This window comes from Corvus hawaiiensis, chromosome 29 (assembly GCF_020740725.1).
Source record: "Corvus hawaiiensis isolate bCorHaw1 chromosome 29, bCorHaw1.pri.cur, whole genome shotgun sequence".
Taxonomy (NCBI): domain Eukaryota; kingdom Metazoa; phylum Chordata; class Aves; order Passeriformes; family Corvidae; genus Corvus; species Corvus hawaiiensis.
The window spans coordinates 1,796,837-1,816,269 of record NC_063241.1 but is presented as its reverse complement, the minus strand read 5'-3'; the positions used below and the strand labels follow the sequence as shown (position 1 = coordinate 1,816,269).

At 62.0% G+C, this 19,433-nt stretch overlaps 1 protein-coding gene and 1 long non-coding RNA gene across 24 annotated transcripts in view; both read left to right on the top strand.

The window, feature by feature from the left end:
* Positions 1-58: 58 nt before the first annotated feature.
* LOC125318084 (Fc receptor-like protein 2) overlaps positions 59-19,433 on the top strand; it is a 185,965-nt gene continuing 166,590 nt past the window's right edge. For 3 of the 23 annotated variants that reach the window (XM_048288475.1, XM_048288474.1, XM_048288473.1), the window contains exon 1: positions 433-1,109. In XM_048288475.1, coding sequence (XP_048144432.1) covers positions 645-1,109 — 465 coding nt within the window. In that variant the 5' untranslated portion in view covers positions 433-644. Of the gene's footprint in view, positions 1,110-1,739; positions 2,080-2,342; positions 2,601-2,714; positions 2,993-3,244; positions 3,548-3,626; positions 3,714-4,118; positions 4,141-6,036; positions 6,202-6,357; positions 6,905-19,433 lie in introns of those variants that run through there. The other 20 variants (XM_048288481.1, XM_048288480.1, XM_048288478.1 and 17 more) reach the window with 18 other exon arrangements.
* Positions 15,082-18,419, top strand: LOC125318151. The gene is made up of 3 exons (XR_007200271.1): positions 15,082-15,189; positions 18,107-18,180; positions 18,252-18,419. It is a non-coding gene; the product is annotated as an uncharacterized LOC125318151 (long non-coding RNA).

Here is a 19,433-nt window from a genome sequence, read left to right as displayed (position 1 = left end):
TCAGCTCTGCCTGCTCAGCTTGGGAAGGAGGAGGGTCCCGCTCAGGGTGCTGAGCAGATCCTTGTGGCATTTGCCTGAGTTTTGGGGCGCCCTCAGTGCCTTGGGCAGAGGGACAAAATGATCCATTGCTGCATTTCCGGGCTGCTTCCCTCGCAGCTGCCCCTGCAGGGGCGCTTTCCAGCCAGCCCTGCTCTGCAAACCATCAAAGGCCCTCGCTCGCAGAGCCACTGCTTGGGCTCCCCTTGGCTTTTGTGCTTCTCGCAGGCCTGAGCAAACCACAGCCACGCCTTTTCCCCCACACAATTCTCACCTTGCAGCAGCTCTAAAGCTGCCAGAGTCAAAGCCCAGGGGGCGGGGGGGACCCTCAGGACTCGTTCCCTGCTCTGGAGCTCCCCAGGATCGCTGAGCCACGAATTGGAGGGGGCGGGGGGGGGATGGGAAAGTGATGGGAATAAGGGAAGAAATGGAAACGAAGAGAGGAAGAAGCCCCGGGCCCCTCTCCCAATCCACGAGCACCCCATGCAGGCAGCGCTGGGCCCTGAGTCACCCCAAAATCGGAGGCACCCAGGGAAGGAGCTGCGACCCACGTGCCCACCCAGCCACTGCCCATCCCTGGGACCCCCATTCCTCTGAGAACCCCGACCATGGGACCCCCATTCCTTATGTCCCCCCTCCCTGGGACGCCCATCCCAGGACAGCCATTCCCCAGCATCTCCATTCCCAAGGACTCCCATCCTGGTAACTCCCGCCCCTGCAACCCTCCTCTCCCTGCCACCCCAAACCCTGAGAACCCCCACCATGGCGACCCCCATTCCCCTGGACCCCCATCCGATGTGACTCCCCCTCCTCAGCACCTCCAATTCCCAGGACACCCCTCCTTGGCTCCCTACAGCCCCCAAGACTCCAAAATCTGTCAACACCATGTCCCCCCCCATACCCCACCCTGCCCCCACCCTGCCCCCACCCAAGGCCACCAACACGTGGGGACGAGACGTGACCTCGCTTCCTGCCCGCCACCCAGGGCACAAGTGGCCCCGGCAGCGTGTGACAGCCAGCCCGGGTGGCCGGGGACAGCGGGATGGCCGGGAAGGTGGCGCTGCTCCTGTGGGGTGAGTGCCCCGGGCACGGGCCTGACGCCCCGGGGATGGGCCCTGGTGAGGCAGAGAGCGGTGGGGAGGGGGCAGAGGGGGTCTGCGGGGTGCCCTGAGGTCCCCAAGGCCAGCAGAGCCCGAGCATGGGCATGGGCCCCTTAAATGTGACCGGAGTCGTGGGGTGGCTGTGGGGACAGGAACAGGGGGACAGGAATGGAGGGAGTGGGATGTAGCAAAAGGAACCTTGGGGCTGGGGTAGCTGTGGGGACAGGGCCAGGGGCACAGGGATGCAGGGACAGGGACAAGGGACAAGCACCATCAGGATGGGCCACGGGGCCAGGTGCCATTGGGATGGGATCATGGGCAGAGGGCCGTGGGGATGTGGCCGTGGGGACAGGTGCTGTGGGGTGGGTGGGGGTGACCTGCGCCATCACGGGGTGGCCGTAGTGTCCCCATTTCAGGGAGGTCTACAGTGTTCCCTTGTCCGGCATCACTGCGGGGTGATTGTGGTGTCCCTGTGCCTGTGACATCCGTGCCACACCGGTGTCTGCACAGGGACAGTTTGGGGACAGCCCCACACTCTGTGCCCCGGGTGCCGCTGTCCCCGCGGTGCCACCCCCACCCAGCCCTGTCCCTTCTCCCTTCCAGCCCAGACCCTCGGCCTCGCTGGTGAGTCCTCGGGGGGATGCCACGTCCCCGCCCCGCTGTCCCCATCCCGCGCTGGCCCTGGCAGGCTGGTGTCCCCTGTCACCCGCAGGCGCCCAGACCACCCAGCTCCTCGTGGAGCCCCCCTGGACGCCGCCGGTGCTGTGGGACCGGGTGACACTGACCTGCCAGGGCTCGGGCACCGCCGCTGCCACCACCTGGCACAAGGACGGGCAGCGCTGGCGGCTGCAGGGACCCGACCGATTCGTTGTCACCGAGAGTGGCACCTACCAGTGTCACAGACCCGGCACCGGGCTGAGCCCCCCCGTGAGCGTCTCCAATGGTGAGGGGGGTTGGGTGTCCCCAGCCTGGCACCCGCGGGGTCCCCGAGGGCTCTGGGTGGGCTCCGCTCCATGGGTCACCACCCTGGTGTGACGAGAGCCCGTCCCCTGCACATGGGGACATCCCAGAGCATCCCAGGCCGAGCGGAGCCCCGTGTTGGAATTGAGGACCCCTGGTGTGCTGGCTGTGACCCAGTCGGGGCGTCCCGGTGCCATCGGGACCCCACGGAACCCCGCGGTGTGACCGGACCCCCCTGTCCCCCAGCCTGGCTGGTGCTGCAGGTGCCGGCGCGGGCGCTGCTGGAGGGGGACACGGTGACACTGCGCTGCCGGGGCTGGCAGGACAAACCGGTGACCTCGGTGTCCTTCTACCACGAGGAGAAACAACTGCAGAGGTTCCGCGATGGGACCGAGCTGTCCCTGTCCCCTCTGCGGCTGCACCACAGCGGCCGCTACCGCTGCAGGGGCTCGGTGTATTACGAGGGGTGGAAGGAGTCGGCGCCGGTGACAGTGACAGTGCACGGTGAGCACCCCACAGCCGCCACCCTGACACCCCGACACCGCCACACCTCAGCACCCCACAGCCCCTTCACAGCAGGCTCAGGGTCACGCTCCCCCCGCCCCACCTCCTTCCCAGACCTCAACTTGCTGTTGGTGCTGGAGGGTCCCCCCGAGCCCACCAAGGGGTCCCCCCTGAATCTCAGCTGCCTCAGCACCCCCAGCCCCCTGCGGCCCCGAGCCCCCCTCCTGCACCTCTTCTACCGGGACGGGCGGTTGGTGGGGGGCCCGCAGGGGTCCCCGCAGCTCCTGCTGCCCGCCGTGGGGGTCTCCCACTCGGGGAATTACAGCTGCCAGGTGCGCTCCGAGCGGGGGCCGTGCGGAAGAGCAGCGCCCGGCTCCGCGTCACGGTGCGCAGTGAGTGCGGGGATGGGCGCGGGGAGCCCCGACAGCCCCCACGGGTCTCCCAGTGCTGTCTGAAACCCTCCCCGGCTCCCCTATCTGGGAACCCCCATCCTTTCCAGACACCATTCCCGGTGCCCCCTCACCCCTCCATGGCGTGTCCAATCCGCGACATCTCCCCCATCCCACTCTCACCCCCGTGTCCCTTTGCCCCTCTCCCGGTACCAGCCCCTCCCCTCGGCCTCAGCCCCGTCTGTGTTCCCACAGTGCCCGTGGCCAATGCCACCATCAGCCCCGGTGCCCTGGCACAGCCGGTGCGCGCAGGTGACCCCGTGACCCTGCGCTGCTCGGTGCAGGTGGGCTCAGCCCCTGTCACCTTCACCTGGCTGCGCAATGGCAGCGAGGTGGCTCGGGGTCCCCTCCTGGAGCTCGGGGACGTCCATGTGGGACATTCCGGCACCTACCAGTGCGTGGCCACCAACCAGCTGGGACAGGACGGGCACCGCGTGTTCCGGGCGCTCAGCCCCGAGCTGGCACTGACGGTGACACCGCGGGCACACTGGGACACAGGTGGGGTCACTCGGGGTCATTGGGATTGCAGCACCCCTGCAGTGACAGCTGACCCTGATGTGTCCCCCTCTGTCCCCAGCAGTGGCTGCAGGGGTTACCGGGTCTCTCCTGTTCCTGGTCCTGCTCGTGGGTGTCATTGTGGGCTGGCACCGGTGGCAGCGCCTGGGTGGGTGACAATGGGGCCGACGGTGGCCCTGGGGAGCTGGGAGGCCACCGAGAATGTGGGGGTGATGGGGCAGCACCCACAGCCCCTGACTTGGGCAGTGCTGAGCCCCCAGTGACCTTTGCTCAAGGTCCTCAAGGATTAGGGTTGGTGTTGGAGGGTCTTACAGGGGTGCTGGGGGTTCTTTCAGGAATGCTGGGGCCGTTTGGAGGGTGCCCATCCCTGCCAGCCTTGGGGCTCTGGGGGCATCAGGACGAGGGGCACTGGTGTGGGTCAGGGCTTCTGGGGGGCTCCAGGAATGCTGGGGGTGTCCTGGGGGGAATTGAGAGCCCTGTGGGGGTTCAGGATTCCCGAGGGTGGTCAGGGCCTTGGGCACCCCACAGTCACCCCCACCCTTTTCCTTTGCAGCCTCCAGGAAGCACCAGGAAAGGTGAGTGGGGGCTCCAGCCATGACCCCCCTTTTACCCCAGCCCCCAGGACCTCCCATCCCCTCTCACACATCCCCCATCCCTGCAGGGCTGTCCCGGAGCCCCCGGCACCCCCGGAGGAGGGGGAGGTGCTGTACACCCATGTAACGATGATGAAGCAGACGCAGGGTGAGTCCGGGGTGGGACACACACAGGGACACGTCACCCACGGCGGGTGTCACACAGGTGCCACAGCCAGGGTCTCCTGCAGGGCCCACCCGCACCGCTCCACCCCAGGATACCCAAGTGACCTACGCGGAGCTGCCGGGACCCCACGGGCGACCGCGGGCACCCAGTGACATCTACGGGAACGTGCTGGGACACTGAGGGCGCTGGGGGACACTGGAGGATCGGATTGACTTCTGCCGGGCCCAAAATGCAGCTTTTTGCTGAAACTGGGAGAAATGGTGTTTCTTTGTTCAGCTCTGTCCTGCTTTAGGAACGGGATTCTCCAGTTTCCTGCTTCTACTAAAAACTTTCTCTCCCTGTCTGGCTGTGGAGGGCAGTGAGAGAGCGGCTTTGGTGGGTGCGGGGCATGCGGGCAGCGTCAGCCCACGGCAAGGCAGGAAGGAGGAGGGTCCCGCTCAGGGTGCTGAGCAGATCCTTGTGGCATTTGCCTGAGTTTTGGGGCGCCCTCAGTGCCTTGGGCAGAGGGACAAAATGATCCATTGCTGCATTTCCGGGCTGCTTCCCTCGCAGCTGCCCCTGCAGGGGCGCTTTCCAGCCAGCCCTGCTCTGCAAACCATCAAAGGCCCTCGCTCGCAGAGCCACTGCTTGGGCTCCCCTTGGCTTTTGTGCTTCTCGCAGGCCTGAGCAAACCACAGCCACGCCTTTTCCCCCACACAATTCTCACCTTGCAGCAGCTCTAAAGCTGCCAGAGTCAAAGCCCAGGGGGCGGGGGGGACCCTCAGGACCCGTTCCCTGCTCGGGAGCTCCCTGGGATCGCTGAGCCACGAATTGGAGGGGGCGGGAGGGGGATGGGAAAGTGATGGGAATAAGGGAAGAAATGGAAACGAAGAGAGGAAGAAGCCCCGGGCCCCTCCCCCAATCCGCGAGCACCCCATGGGGGCAGCGCTGCACCCTGAGTCACCCCAAAATCGGAGGCACCCAGGGAAGGAGCTGCGATCCACGCGCCAACCCAGCCACTGCCCATCCCTGGGACCCCCATTCCTCTGAGAACCCCGACCATGGGACCCCCATTCCTTATGTCCCCCCTCCCTGGGACGCCCAGCCCGGGACAGCCATTCCCCAGAATCTCCATTCCCAAGGACTCCCATCCTGGTAACTCCCGCCCCTGCAACCCTCCTCTCCCTGCCACCCCAAACCCTGAGAACCCCCACCATTCCCCTGGACCCCCATCCGATGTGACTCCCCCTCCTCAGCATCTCCAATTCCCAGGACATTCCTCCTTGGCTCCCCACCACGTCCCCAAGACTCCAAATTCTGTCAACACCGTGTCCCCCCCATACCCCACAATGTTCCCACCCTGCCCCCACCAAACGCCACCCAGACTGACTTGGGGGTGGATGAGCACCCTCTGACCCCAGCTCAGGGTCCTGGGGGCGTTGGGGTGGCGTTGGGATGTTGGGGGTACTTTCAGGGGTTTTGGTGCAGTTTGGGGGGGTCCCCCTCCCTCCCGGCCTTGGGGCTCTGGGGGCTCAGGGGTTCCGGAACACCAGGGTGATTCCAGGCTTCTGGGGGGCTTCAGGGAGGCTCGGGGGTCCTGGGAGGAACTGAGGGTCCGCTGGGGGCTCAGCAGTTCTGGGGGGGGGAGAGGGGGGGGAGGGGGGCCGGGGGCTCCCACAGGCTTTCAGTAGCCCTGGGCACCCCACAACCCCCCCCTCCTTTTTCCTTCGCAGCCTGCAGGAAGCCCCAGGAAAGGTGAGTGGGGGGCTCCAGTCCTGCCCCCCCTTTTACCCCACAAGCCCCAGAACCCCCCACTCCAGCAGCGCCCCCCGGTCCCCGCAGGGCTCCCCGGGCCGAGGCGCTTTACGCCAACATCGCGCGCAGCGAGCGGCTGAAGGGTGAGTGGGGAGGGGGGCACGAGGGGCACGGGGGGCACGGGCGGCACAGGCGGCACGGGGGGCACGGGGGGCACGGGGGGCACGGGGACCCGGACCCGTCACCCGCTGCTGTCACCCCCCACCCGGCTCCCCCCAACCGCTCTCTCTCTCTCTCAGGGGACCCCCAGCCCGCCCCCCCCGGGACCCCCAAGTGACCAACACTGAGCTGCGGGGACCCCATTGGCGACTGCGGGAGCGCGGTGGCATCTACGAGAATGTGCCGTGACACTGGGGGGCACTGGGGACACTGGGGGCACCCACACACGTGTGTCACCTCGCCCCGTGGGTGCCCACCCTGCCCGTGGCCACCGGGAGCTGCCAGCAGCTGGTCCGGTTCCCCCACCCGTGGCCACCAGGAGCTGTCAGCAGCTGGCCCTGTCCCCCATCCGTGGCCACCGCCCCTCTGTCCCTCTGAGCCCCACAAATCGGGGAGAATCCGCCTGGAAACCACCCCAGAGTGCCCCAAAGTGGCCACTGGGAGCTGGCGGGGGCTGCTGGGGCCTGGCGGGGGGGACACGAGGGGGTCCCCGGGGAGCAGAGCCCCCGTCCCCCCCCCCCCCGCAGCCCTGGAGGAGCCCCAGGATGTGGAGAGGGAGTTTTAGGGTTGGTTTTCCTTCTCCTTTTTCAGTTTGATGCACAATAAATTCAATGAATTCCCCCCAAATCGAGTCTGTTTTGCCCCTGACTGAGCCCTCCCCGCCCTAATCCCAGCCCAGGCCCCCCTCCCCGGGGTGCTCCAAAATCTGGGACCTCAGGGATCAGGGACCCCAAAATCTGGGACCTCAGGGACCAGGGACCCCAAAACCTGTGCCGGGGCTCCCGGTCACTGTTGCCGGTCCATGGCGAGGCCCCCGGCGCTGCTCCCGGTCCCTTTGCCGCTCACGCTGCGCAGCGCGGTGAACCTGAGTCGATGGAGAGATTTTTAGACCAATGACGCTTCTCTTAATTTGCATATTTAAATATTTAAATCGCGCCAGCTCTTTAAATAGGGACCTATTCCCGGTCCCTACTCCCGATCCCTATTCCCGGTCCCCATTCCCGGTCCCTACTCCCGATCCCTATTTCCGGTCCCCATTCCCGGTCCCTACTCCCGATCCCTATTCCTGGTCCTTGTTCCCGGTCCCCATTCCCGATCCCTATTCCCGGTCCCTATTCCCAGGCCTTATTCCCGATCCCCATTCCCAGGCCCTATTCCCAGTCCCTATTCCCGATCCCCATTCCCAGGCCCTATTCCCAGGCCCTATTCCCAGTCCCTATTCCCGATCCCCATTCCCGATCCCCATTCCCGATCCCCATTCCCGATCCCTATTCCTGGTCCCCATTCCCGGTCCTTATTCTCGGTCCCTATTCTCCATCCCTATTCCTGATCCCTATTCCCAGTCCCTATTCCCGATCCCCATTCCCAGTCCCTATTCCCGGCCCCTATTCCCGGCGCCTATTCCCGATCCCCATTCCCGATCCCTATTCCCGGCCCCTACTCCCGATCCCTATTCCTGGTCCCCATTCCCGGTCCTTATTCTCGGTCCCTATTCTCCATCCCCATTCCCGATCCCATTCCCGGCCCCTATTTCCGGTCCCTATTCCCGGTCCCCATTCCCGATCCCCATTCCCGATCCCATTCCCGGTCCCTATTCCCGATCCCTATTCCCGGTCCCTATTCCCAGGCCCTATTCCCAGTCCTTGTTCCCAATCCCTATTCCCGATCCCCATTCCCGATCCCCATTCCCGGCCCCTATTCCCAGTCCTTGTTTGCAATCCCTATTCCCGATCCCTATTCCCGACCCCTATTCCCGATCCCCATTCCCGATCCCCATTCCTGGCCCCTATTCCCAGTCCCTATTCTCCATCCCTATTCCCGATCCCTATTCCCGGTCCCTATTCCCGATCCCTATTCCCGATCCCCATTCCCGATCCCCATTCCCAGTCCTTATTCCCGGTCCCCATTCCCGGTCCCTATTCCCGATCCCCATTCCCGATCCCCATTCCCGATCCCTATTTCCGGTCCCTATTCCCGATCCCCATTCCCGATCCCCATTCCCGGGCCCTATTCCCCGTCCTTGTTCCCGATCCCTATTCCCGATCCCTATTCCCGATCCCCATTCCCGATCCCTATTCCTGGCCCCTATTCCCAGTCCCCATTCCCGATCCCTATTCCCAGTCCCTATTCCCGATCCCTATTCCCAGTCCCCATTCCCGATCCCTATTCCCGATCCCTATTCCCGATCCCCATTCCCGATCCCTATTCCCGATCCCTATTCCTGGTCCCCATTCCCGGTCCTTATTCTCGGTCCCTATTCTCCATCCCTATTCCTGATCCCTATTCCCAGTCCTTATTCCCGATCCCTATTCCCGATCCCCATTCCCGGTCCCCATTCCCGATCCCCATTCCCGATCCCATTCCCGGTCCCTATTCCCGATCCCTATTCCCGGTCCCTATTCCCAGGCCCTATTCCCAGTCCTTGTTCCCAATCCCTATTCCCGATCCCTATTCCCGGTCCCCATTCCCGATCCCCATTCCCGATCCCTATTCCCGACCCCTATTCCTGATCCCCATTCCCGATCCCTATTCCTGGCCCCTATTCCCAGTCCCCATTCCCGATCCCTATTCCCGATCCCTATTCCCAGTCCCTATTCCCGATCCCCATTCCCAGTCCCTATTCCCGATCCCTATTCCCGATCCCCATTCCCGATCCCCATTCCCAGTCCCTATTCCCGGTCCCTATTCCCGGTCCCCATTCCCGGCCCCTACTCCCGATCCCTATTCCTGGTCCCCATTCCCGGTCCTTATTCTCGGTCCCTATTCTCCATCCCTATTCCTGATCCCTATTCCCAGTCCCTATTCCCGATCCCCATTCCCAGTCCTTATTCCCGATCCCCATTCCCGATCCCCATTCCCGATCCCCATTCCTGGTCCCTATTTCCGGTCCCCATTCCCGATCCCCATTCCTGGTCCCTATTTCCGGTCCCTATTCCCGGTCCCCATTCCCGATCCCCATTCCCGATCCCATTCCCGGTCCCTATTCCCAGGCCCTATTCCCAGTCCTTGTTCCCAATCCCTACTCCCGATCCCTATTCCCGGTCCCCATTCCCGATCCCCATTCCTGATCCCCATTCCCGATCCCTATTCCCAGTCCCTATTCCCGATCCCCATTCCCGATCCCCATTCCCGATCCCCATTCCCGGCCCCTATTCCCGATCCCCATTCCCGATCCCCATTCCCGATCCCTATTCCTGGTCCCCATTCCCAGTCCTTATTCTCGGTCCCGATTCTCCATCCCTATTCTCCATCCCCATTCCCGGTCCCCATTCCCGATCCCTATTCCCGGTCCCTATTCCTGATCCCCATTCCCGATCCCCATTCCCGATCCCTATTCCCGATCCCCATTCCCGATCCCTATTCCTGGCCCCGATTCTCAGTCCCCATTCCCGATCCCTATTCCCGATCCCTATTCCCAGTCCCTATTCCCGATCCCCATTCCCGATCCCCATTCCCGATCCCTATTCCCGATCCCTATTCCTGGTCCCCATTCCCGGTCCTTATTCTCGGTCCCTATTCTCCATCCTTATTCCCGATCCCCATTCCCAGTCCCCCTTCCTGATCCCTATTCCCGATCCCCATTCCCGATCCCCATTCCCGGCCCCTATTTCCGGTTCCTATTCCCGGTCCCTATTCCCGATCCCCATTCCCGATCCCTATTCCCGATCCCCATTCCCGATCCCTATTCCCGATCCCTATTCCCAGTCCCTATTCCCGGTCCCTATTCCCGATCCCTATTCCCGGCCCCTACTCCCGATCCCTATTCCTGGTCCCCATTCCCGGTCCTTATTCTCGGTCCCTATTCTCCATCCCTATTCCTGATCCCTATTCCCAGTCCCTATTCCCGATCCCTATTCCCGATCCCCATTCCCAGTCCTTATTCCCGATCCCTATTCCCGATCCCCATTCCCGATCCCCATTCCCGATCCCATTCCCGGTCCCTATTCCTGATCCCCATTCCCGACCCCTATTCCTGATCCCCATTCCCGATCCCTATTCCCAGTCCCCATTCCCGATCCCCATTCCCGATCCCTATTCCCGACCCCTATTCCCGATCCCTATTCCCAGTCCCTATTCCCGATCCCTATTCCCGGTCCCTATTCCCGGTCTCTATTCCCGATCCCCATTCCCGGCCCCTATTCCCGATCCCCATTCCCGATCCCCATTCCCGATCCCTATTCCTGGTCCCCATTCCCGGTCCTTATTCTCGGTCCCTATTTTCCATCCCTATTCCCGATCCCCATTCCCGATCCCCATTCTCGGTCCCTATTTCCGGTCCCTATTCCCGGTCCCCATTCCCGATCCCCATTCCCGATCCCATTCCTGGTCCCTATTCCCAATCCCTATTCCCGGTCCCTATTCCCGATCCCCATTCCCGATCCCTATTCCCGGTCCCCATTCCCGATCCCCATTCCCGATCCCTATTCCCGATCCCCATTCCCGATCCCCATTCCTGGCCCCTATTCCCAGTCCCTATTCTCCATCCCTATTCCCGATCCCCATTCCCGGTCCCTATTCCCGATCCCTATTCCTGGTCCTTGTTCCCGGTCCCTATTCCCGATCCCCATTCCCAGTCCCTATTCCCGGCCCCTATTCCCAGTCCTTATTCCCAGTCCCCATTCCCGATCCCTATTCCCAGTCCTTATTCCCGGTCCCCATTCCCGGCCCCTATTCCCGATCCCCATTCCCAGTCCCCATTCCCGGCCCCTATTCCCGATCCCTATTCCCGGCCCCTATTCCCGATCCCCATTCCCGATCCCTATTTCCGGTCCCCATTCCCGATCCCCATTCCCGATCCCCACTCCCGATCCCTATTCCTGGTCCCCATTCCCGGTCCTTATTCTCGGTCCCTATTCTCCATCCCTATTCCCAATCCCCATTCCCAGTCCCCCTTCCCGATCCCTATTCCCGATCCCCATTCCCGATCCCTATTTCCGGTCCCTATTCCCGGTCCCCATTCCCGGCCCCTATTCCCAATCCCCATTCCCGATCCCTATTCCCGATCCCTATTCCTGGTCCCCATTCCCGGTCCTTATTCTCGGTCCCTATTCTCCATCCCCATTCCCGGTCCCCATTCCCGATCCCTATTTCCGGTCCCTATTCCCGATCCCCATTCCCGATCCCCATTCCCGATCCCTATTCCTGGTCCCCATTCCCGATCCCCATTCCCGATCCCTATTCCTGGTCCCCATTCCCGATCCCCATTCCTGGTCCCTATTTCCGGTCCCTATTCCCGGTCCCTATTCCCGATCCCCATTCCCGGTCCCTATTCCCGGTCCCTATTCCCGATCCCTATTCCCGATCCCTATTCCCGGCCCCTACTCCCGATTCCTATTCCTGGTCCCCATTCCCGGTCCTTATTCTCGGTCCCTATTCTCCATCCCTATTCCTGATCCCTATTCCCAGTCCCTATTCCCGATCCCTATTCCCGGTCCCGATTTCCGGTCCCTATTCCCGGTCCCCATTCCCGATCCCCATTCCCGGCCCCTATTTCCAGTCCTTGTTCCCAATCCCTATTCCCGATCCCTATTCCCGGTCCCTATTCCCGGTCCCTATTCCCGATCCCCATTCCCGATCCCTATTCTCCATCCCCATTCCCGATCCCCATTCCCGGTCCCTATTCCCGATCCCCATTCCCGGTCCCCATTCCCGATCCCCATTCCCGGCCCCTATTCCCAGTCCTTGTTCCCAATCCCTATTCCCGATCCCTATTCCCGGTCCCTATTCCCGGTCCCTATTCCCGATCCCCATTCCCGATCCCTATTCTCCATCCCCATTCCCGATCCCCATTCCCGGTCCCTATTCTCGATCCCCATTCCCAGTCCCCATTCCCGGTCCCCATTCCCGGTCCCTATTCCCGATCCCCATTCCCAGTCCCCATTCCCGATCCCTATTCCCAGTCCTTATTCCCGGTCCCCATTCCCAGCCCCTATTCCCGATCCCCATTCCCGATCCCCATTCCCGATCCCTATTCCCGGCCCCTATTCCCGATCCCCATTCCCGATCCCTATTCCCGGTCCTTATTCCCGATCCCCATTCCCGATCCCCATTCCCGATCCCTATTCCCGGCCCCTATTCCCAGTCCCCATTCCCAATCCCTATTCCCAATCCCTATTCCCGGTCCCCATTCCCGATCCCCATTCCCGATCCCCATTCCCGATCCCTATTCCCGGTCCTTATTCCCGATCCCCATTCCCGATCCCTATTCCCGGCCCCTATTCCCAGTCCCCATTCCCAATCCCTATTCCCAATCCCTATTCCCGGTCCCCATTCCCGATCCCCATTCCCGATCCCCATTCCCGATGCCTATTCCCGACCCCTATTCCCGATCCCCATTCCTGGCCCCTATTCCCAGTCCCTATTCTCCATCCCTATTCCCGATCCCTATTCCCGATCCCTATTCCCGATCCCCATTCCCGATCCCTATTCCCAGTCCTTGTTCCCGATCCCTATTCCCGATCCCCATTCCCAGTCCCTATTCCTGGTCCCCATTCCCGGTCCCTATTCCGATCCCCATTCCCGATCCCTATTCCCGGGTCCCCATTCCCGATCCCCATTCCCGGCCCCTATTCCCGATCCCCATTCCCGATCCCTATTCCCGATCCCTATTCCCGGTCCCCATTCCCGGTCCTTATTCGCGGTCCCCATTCCCGGTCCCTATTCCCGACCCCTATTCCCGATCCCCATTCCCGATCCCCATTCCCGATCCCTATTCCCGACCCCTATTCCTGATCCCCATTCCCGATCCCTATTCCTGGCCCCTATTCCCAGTCCCCATTCCCGATCCCTATTCCCGATCCCCATTCCCGATCCCTATTCCCGATCCCTATTCCCGATCCCCATTCCCGATCCCCATTCCGGCCCTATTCCCAGTCCTTGTTCCCGATCCCTATTCCCGACCCCTATTCCTGATCCCCATTCCCGATCCCCATTCCCGGTCCCTATTCCCGGCCCCTATTCCCGGTCCCTATTCCCGATCCCCATTCCCGATCCCTATTCCCGGCCCCTATTCCCGGCCCCTATTCCTGATCCCCATTCCCGATCCCTATTTCCGGTCCCTATTCCTGGGCCCCTATTCCCGATCCCCATTCCCGATCCCCATTCCCGGTCCCCATTCCCAATCCCTATTCCCAGTCCCTATTCCCAGTCCCTATTCCCGATCCCCATTCCCGATCCCCATTCCCGATCCCTATTCCTGGTCCCCATTCCCGGTCCTTATTCTCGGTCCCTATTCTCCATCCCTATTCCTGATCCCCATTCCCAGTCCCCCTTCCCGATCCCTATTCCCGATCCCTATTCCCGATCCCTATTCCTGGTCCCCATTCCCAATCCCCATTCCCGATCCCCATTCCCGGGCCCTATTCCCAGTCCTTGTTCCCGATCCCTATTCCCGACCCCTATTCCTGATCCCCATTCCCGATCCCCATTCCCGATCCCCATTCCCGGTCCCTATTCCCGGTCCCTATTCCTGATCCCCATTCCCGATCCCCATTCCCGGTCCCTATTCCCGGCCCCTATTCCCGATCCCCATTCCCGGCCCCTATTCCCGGCCCCTATTCCCAGTCCCTATTCCCGATCCCCATTCCCGATCCCCATTCCCGATCCCTATTCCCGGCCCCTATTCCCGATCCCCATTCCCGATCCCTATTCCCGGCCCCTATTCCCGGCCCCTATTCCTGATCCCCATTCCCGATCCCCATTCCCGATCCCCATTCCCGATCCCTATTTCCGGTCCCTATTCCTGGGCCCCTATTCCCGATCCCCATTCCCGGTCCCCATTCCCGATCCCCATTCCCGATCCCCATTCCCAATCCCTATTCCCAGTCCCTATTCCCAGTCCCTATTCCCGGTCCCCATTCCCGATCCCCATTCCCGATCCCTATTCCTGGTCCCCATTCCCGGTCCTTATTCTCGGTCCCTATTCTCCATCCCTATTCCTGATCCCCATTCCCAGTCCCCCTTCCCGATCCCTATTCCCGATCCCCATTCCCGATCCCCATTCTCGGTCCCTATTTCCGGTCCCTATTCCCGGTCCCTATTCCCGATCCCCATTCCCGATCCCATTCCCGGTCCCTATTCCCGATCCCTATCCCCAGGCCCCATTCCCGATCCCCATTCCTGATCCCCATTCCCGGCCCCTATTCCCAGTCCTTGTTCCCGATCCCTATTCCCGATCCCCATTCCCGATCCCATTCCCGGTCCCTATTCCCGATCCCTATTCCCAGTCCCTATTCCCAGGCCCCATTCCCGATCCCCATTCCCGATCCCCATTCCCGATCCCTATTCCCGATCCCTATTCCTGGTCCCCATTCCCGGTCCTTATTCTCGGTCCCTATTCTCCATCCCTATTCCCGATCCCTATTCCCAGTCCCCCTTCCCGATCCCTATTCCCGATCCCTATTCCCGGTCCCCATTCCCGATCCCCATTCCCGATCCCTATTCCCGATCCCTATTCCCAGTCCCTATTCCCGATCCCTATTCCCGATCCCCATTCCCGGTCCCTATTCCCGATCCCCATTCCCAGTCCCTATTCCCGATCCCCATTCCCAGTCCCCATTCCCGGTCCCCATTCCCGATCCCTATTCCCGGTCCCCATTCCCGGTCCCTATTCCCGATCCCTATTCCCGGTCCCCATTCCCGGTCCCTATTCCCGATCCCCATTTCCGGTCCCTATTCCCGTCCCCGTTCCCGTTCCCGTCCCCGCTCTCGTTCCTGATCCGGTTCCGGGTTTTGCAGGGGGCCGGGCCGTCTCCTCCCCTGTGGGCGGGAAAGGGGCGCGTCCCCGCGGCAGCGCCCCCTGGCGGCGGAGGGCGGAGCGGGCCAAGATGGCGGCGGAGCCGGGCCCGGGCCCGGGGCACGACCCGGAGCTGGAGGAGCTGCTGGAGAGTGAGGGGGGACCGGGGGTCTTTGGGGTGAGGGGGGCACGGAGGGGCCTTGGGGTGAGGGGAGGGTCGGGAGGGGCCGGGGGTTCGTGGGGGTTTTGGGGTTTGTTGGGTGCAGTGGGGTCAGGGGGGACCCTGGGGTGAGGGGGGGGGTCGGGAGAGGCCGGGGGTTGTTGGGGATTTTGGGAGGTTTTGGGGTTTGTTGGGTGCAGTGGGGTCGGGGGTCTCGGGGACAGGGGTCGGGAGGGGCTGGGGGTTTTTAGGGTGAGGAGGGATTGGGAGGGGCAGTGGGGGTGGGGAGATCAGGAGAGGCTGGGGGGGGTTACTGGGGTACGGGGGGCTCGGGGGTTATTGGGGTACAGGGGGTTCTGGGGGTTATTGGGGTACGGAGGGGCTCGGGGGTTACTGGGGTACGGGGGGCTCGGGGGTTATTGGGGTACAGGGGGGGTTCCGGGGGTTATTGGGGTGCGGGGGGCTCGGGGGTTACTGGGGTACGGGGGGCTCGGGGGTTATTGGGGTACGGGGGGTTCCGGGGGTTATTGGGGTACAGGGGGGCTCGGGGGTTATTGGGGTACAGAGGGGGTCGGGGGTTATTGGGGTACGGGGGGTTCCGGGGGTTATTGGGGTACAGGAGGGCTCGGGGGTTACTGGGGTACAGGGGGGGCTCGGGGGTTACTGGGGTACGGGGGGCTCGGGGGTTATTGGGGTACGGGGGGCTCGGGGGTTATTGGGGTACAGGAGGGCTCGGGGGTTACTGGGGTACAGGGGGGGCTCGGGGGTTATTGGGGTACGGGGGGTTCCGGGGGTTATTGGGGTACAGGGGGGCTCGGGGGTTATTGGGGTACAGGGGGGGCTCGGGGGTTATTGGGGTACGGGGGGTTCCGGGGGTTACTGGGGTAAGGCAAGGGCTGGAGGGGTTTTTGGGGTCTGGGGGAACTGGGGGGGGTCACTGGAGTATGGGGGGGTCTGGGGATTATTGGGGTACAGGGGGATGTGAGGGGGGTGAAGGTTTTGGGGTGCAGTTCTTGAGGTGCAATTGGGGGTGGGGGCTCTTGGGGTGCAGTGGGATTTGGGTTATTGGGGTGCAGTTTTGGGGTGAAATTAGGGGTGGAGGTTATTGGGGTGCAGTTACGGGGCTGCAATAGGGCTGGGGATTATTGGGGTGCAGTTATGGGGTGCAATAGGGCTGGAGATTATTGGGGTGCAGTTACGGGGTTGCAATAGGGCTGGGGATTATTGGGGTGCAGTTATGGGGTGCAATAGGGCTGGGGATTATTGGGGTGCAGTTACGGGGCCACAGTGGGGCTGGGGATTATTGGGGTGCAGTTATGGGGTGCAATAGGGCTGGGGATTATTGGGGTGCAGTTACGGGGTTGCAATAGGGCTGGGGATTATTGGGGTGCAGTTATTAGAGTGCAATAGGGCTGGCGATTATTGGGGTGCAGTTACGGGGTTGCAATAGGGCTGGGGATTATTGGGGTGCAGTTATGGGCTGCAATAGGGCTGGGGATTATTGGGGTGCAGTTATGGGGTGCAATAGGGCTGGGGATTATTGGGGTGCAGTTATGGGCTGCAATAGGGCTGGGGATTATTGGGGTGCAGTTACGGGGCTGCAATAGGGCTGGGGATTATTGGGGTGCAGTTACGGGGCCGCAGTGGGGCTGGGGATTATTGGGGTGCAGTTATGGGGTGCAATAGGGCTGGGGATTATTGGGGTGCAGTTATTAGAGTGCAATAGGGCTGGGGATTATTGGGGTGCAGTGAGGCTGGAGGGGATAAGTTTGGGGTGCAGTAGGGCCGGGGTTTATTAGGGTGCAGTTTGTGGGGTGTGGTGGGGTTGGAGATTAGGGGGTGCTGTGGGATTTGGGGCTTCTTGGGGTGCAGTTACTGGGGTGCAATTGGGATGGGGGATATTGGGGTGCAGTTATTGGGTTGGGGATATTGGGGTGCAGTTTTGGGGTGCAGTTATCGGGGTTGGGGATATTGGGGTGCAGTTTTGGGGTGCAGTTTTGGGGTACAATCAGCGGTGGGGGTTATTGGGGTGCAGTCTTTGGGGTGCAGTTATTGGGGTACAGTTATTGGAGTACAGTTATTGGAGTACAGTTATTGGGGTACAGTGTTGGGGTACAGTTTTTGGGGTACAGTTTTTGGGATACAATCAGTGATGGCGGTTATTGGGGTACAGTTTTTGGGGTACATTTTTAGGGTACAGTTTTCGGGGTACAGTTTTGGGGGTACAGTTTTGGGATACAATCGGTGATGGGGGTTATTGGGGTACAGTTTTTGGGGTACATTTTTAGGGTACAGTTTTCAGGGTACAGTTTTGGGGTGCAATCAGTGATGGCGGTTTTTGGGGTACAGTTTTTGGGGTACAGTTTTCAGAGTACATTTCTAGGATACAGTTTTCGGATACAGTTTTTGGGGTACATTTCTAGGATACAATTTTTGGGGTACAGTTTTCGGGGTACATTTCTAGGGTACAGTTTTTGGGGTACATTTCTAGGATACAGTTTTTGGGGTACAGTTTTTGAGGTACAGTTTTTAGGGTACATTTTTAGGGTACATTTCTAGGGTACATTTTTTGGGGTACGTTTTTAGGGTACATTTTTTGGGGTACAGTTTTTGTGGTACATTTCTAGGGTACAATTTTTAGGGTACATTTCTAGGATACAGTTTTTGTGGTACAGTTTTTGGGGTACATTTTTAGGGTACAGTTTTAGGGTACAGTTTTTGGGGTACATTTTTAGGATACAATTTTTGGGGTACAGTTTTCGGGGTACATTTCTAGGATACAATTTTTGCGGCACACTTTTCAGGCTACATTCCCACGACGCAGTTACCAGGCGGCCGTTTCGGGGTGTACACTCACTCCAACCTCCTCTGAGCTGCCAAAACCCCTTTTCCCAACCTTTTCTTGGGGTCCCCCACCCCATTTCCCCCCTTCCAGGTGCCCTGGATGACTTCGAGCACAGCCGCCCCCCTCCCCCTCCCAGCTCCTCCTCTCCCCCCAACTCCGCCAAGGTGGGACCCCCCAAAAAATCCCCTTTGCCGCCCGTTTTGGGGCCGCGGGGCCGCGCTGACCCCGTGCCCAGGGCTCGCTGTTCTCCCAGCAGGAGAGGTTCTTCCAGGAGCTCTTCGAGGGCGAGCTGGCGGCGCAGGCGGCCACCGAGTTCCAGGAGGCCATGCAGGAGCTGGCCCGGCAGGAGCCGCAGCTCGTGGAGCAGTTCCAGAAGCTCTCGGAAGCTGCCGGGAAAGTTGGTGAGGATGGGGTGGGAATGGGGGTGGGAATGGGGGAGGAATAGGGGTGGGGATGGGGTGGGAATGGGGGTGGGAATGGGGTGGGGATGGGGGTGGGGATGGGGTGGGAATGGGGGGTGGGAATGGGGGTGGGAATGGGGGAGGAATAGGGGTGGGGATGGGGTGGGAATGGGGGTGGGGATGGGGTGGGAATGGGGTGGGGATGGGGGTGGGAATGGGGTGGGGATGGGGTGGGGATGGGGTGGGGATGGGGTGGGGATGGGGGTGGGGATGGGGTGGGAATGGGGGTGGGGATGGGGTGGGAATGGGGGTGGGAATGGGGGAGGAATAGGGGTGGGGATGGGGTGGGGATGGGGTGGGAATGGGGGTGGGGATGGGGTGGGGATGGGGTGGGAATGGGGGTGGGGATGGGGTGGGAATGGGGTGGGGATGGGGTGGGGTGGGGATGGGGGTGGGAATGGGGTGGGAATGGGGTGGGGATGGGGGTGGGGTGGGGATGGGGGTGGGGATGGGGTGGGGATGGGGTGGGGATGGGGTGGGGATGGGGGTGGGGATGGGGTGGGAATGGGATGGGGTGGGGATGGGGGTGGGGTGGGGATGGGGGTGGGGATGGGGTGGGGATGGGGTGGGGATGGGGTGGGAATGGGGGTGGGGATGGGGGTGGGAATGGGGTGGGGATGGGGGTGGGGATGGGGGTGGGATGGGGTGGGGATGGGGTGGGATGGGGTGGGATGGGGGTGGGGGATGGGGGTGGGATGGGGTGGGGATGGGGGGGGGATGGGGGGGATGGGGGTGGGATGGGGGTGGGATGGGGTGGGGATGGGGTGGGATGGGGTGGGATGGGGTGGGGATGGGGGTGGGAATGGGGTGGGGATGGGGGTGGGAATGGGGGTGGGGATGGGGTGGGGATGGGGTGGGGATGGGGGTGGGGATGGGGTGGGAATGGGGTGGGGATGGGGGTGGGAATGGGGGTGGGATGGGGTGGGACTGGGGGTGGGGATGGGGTGGGATGGGGA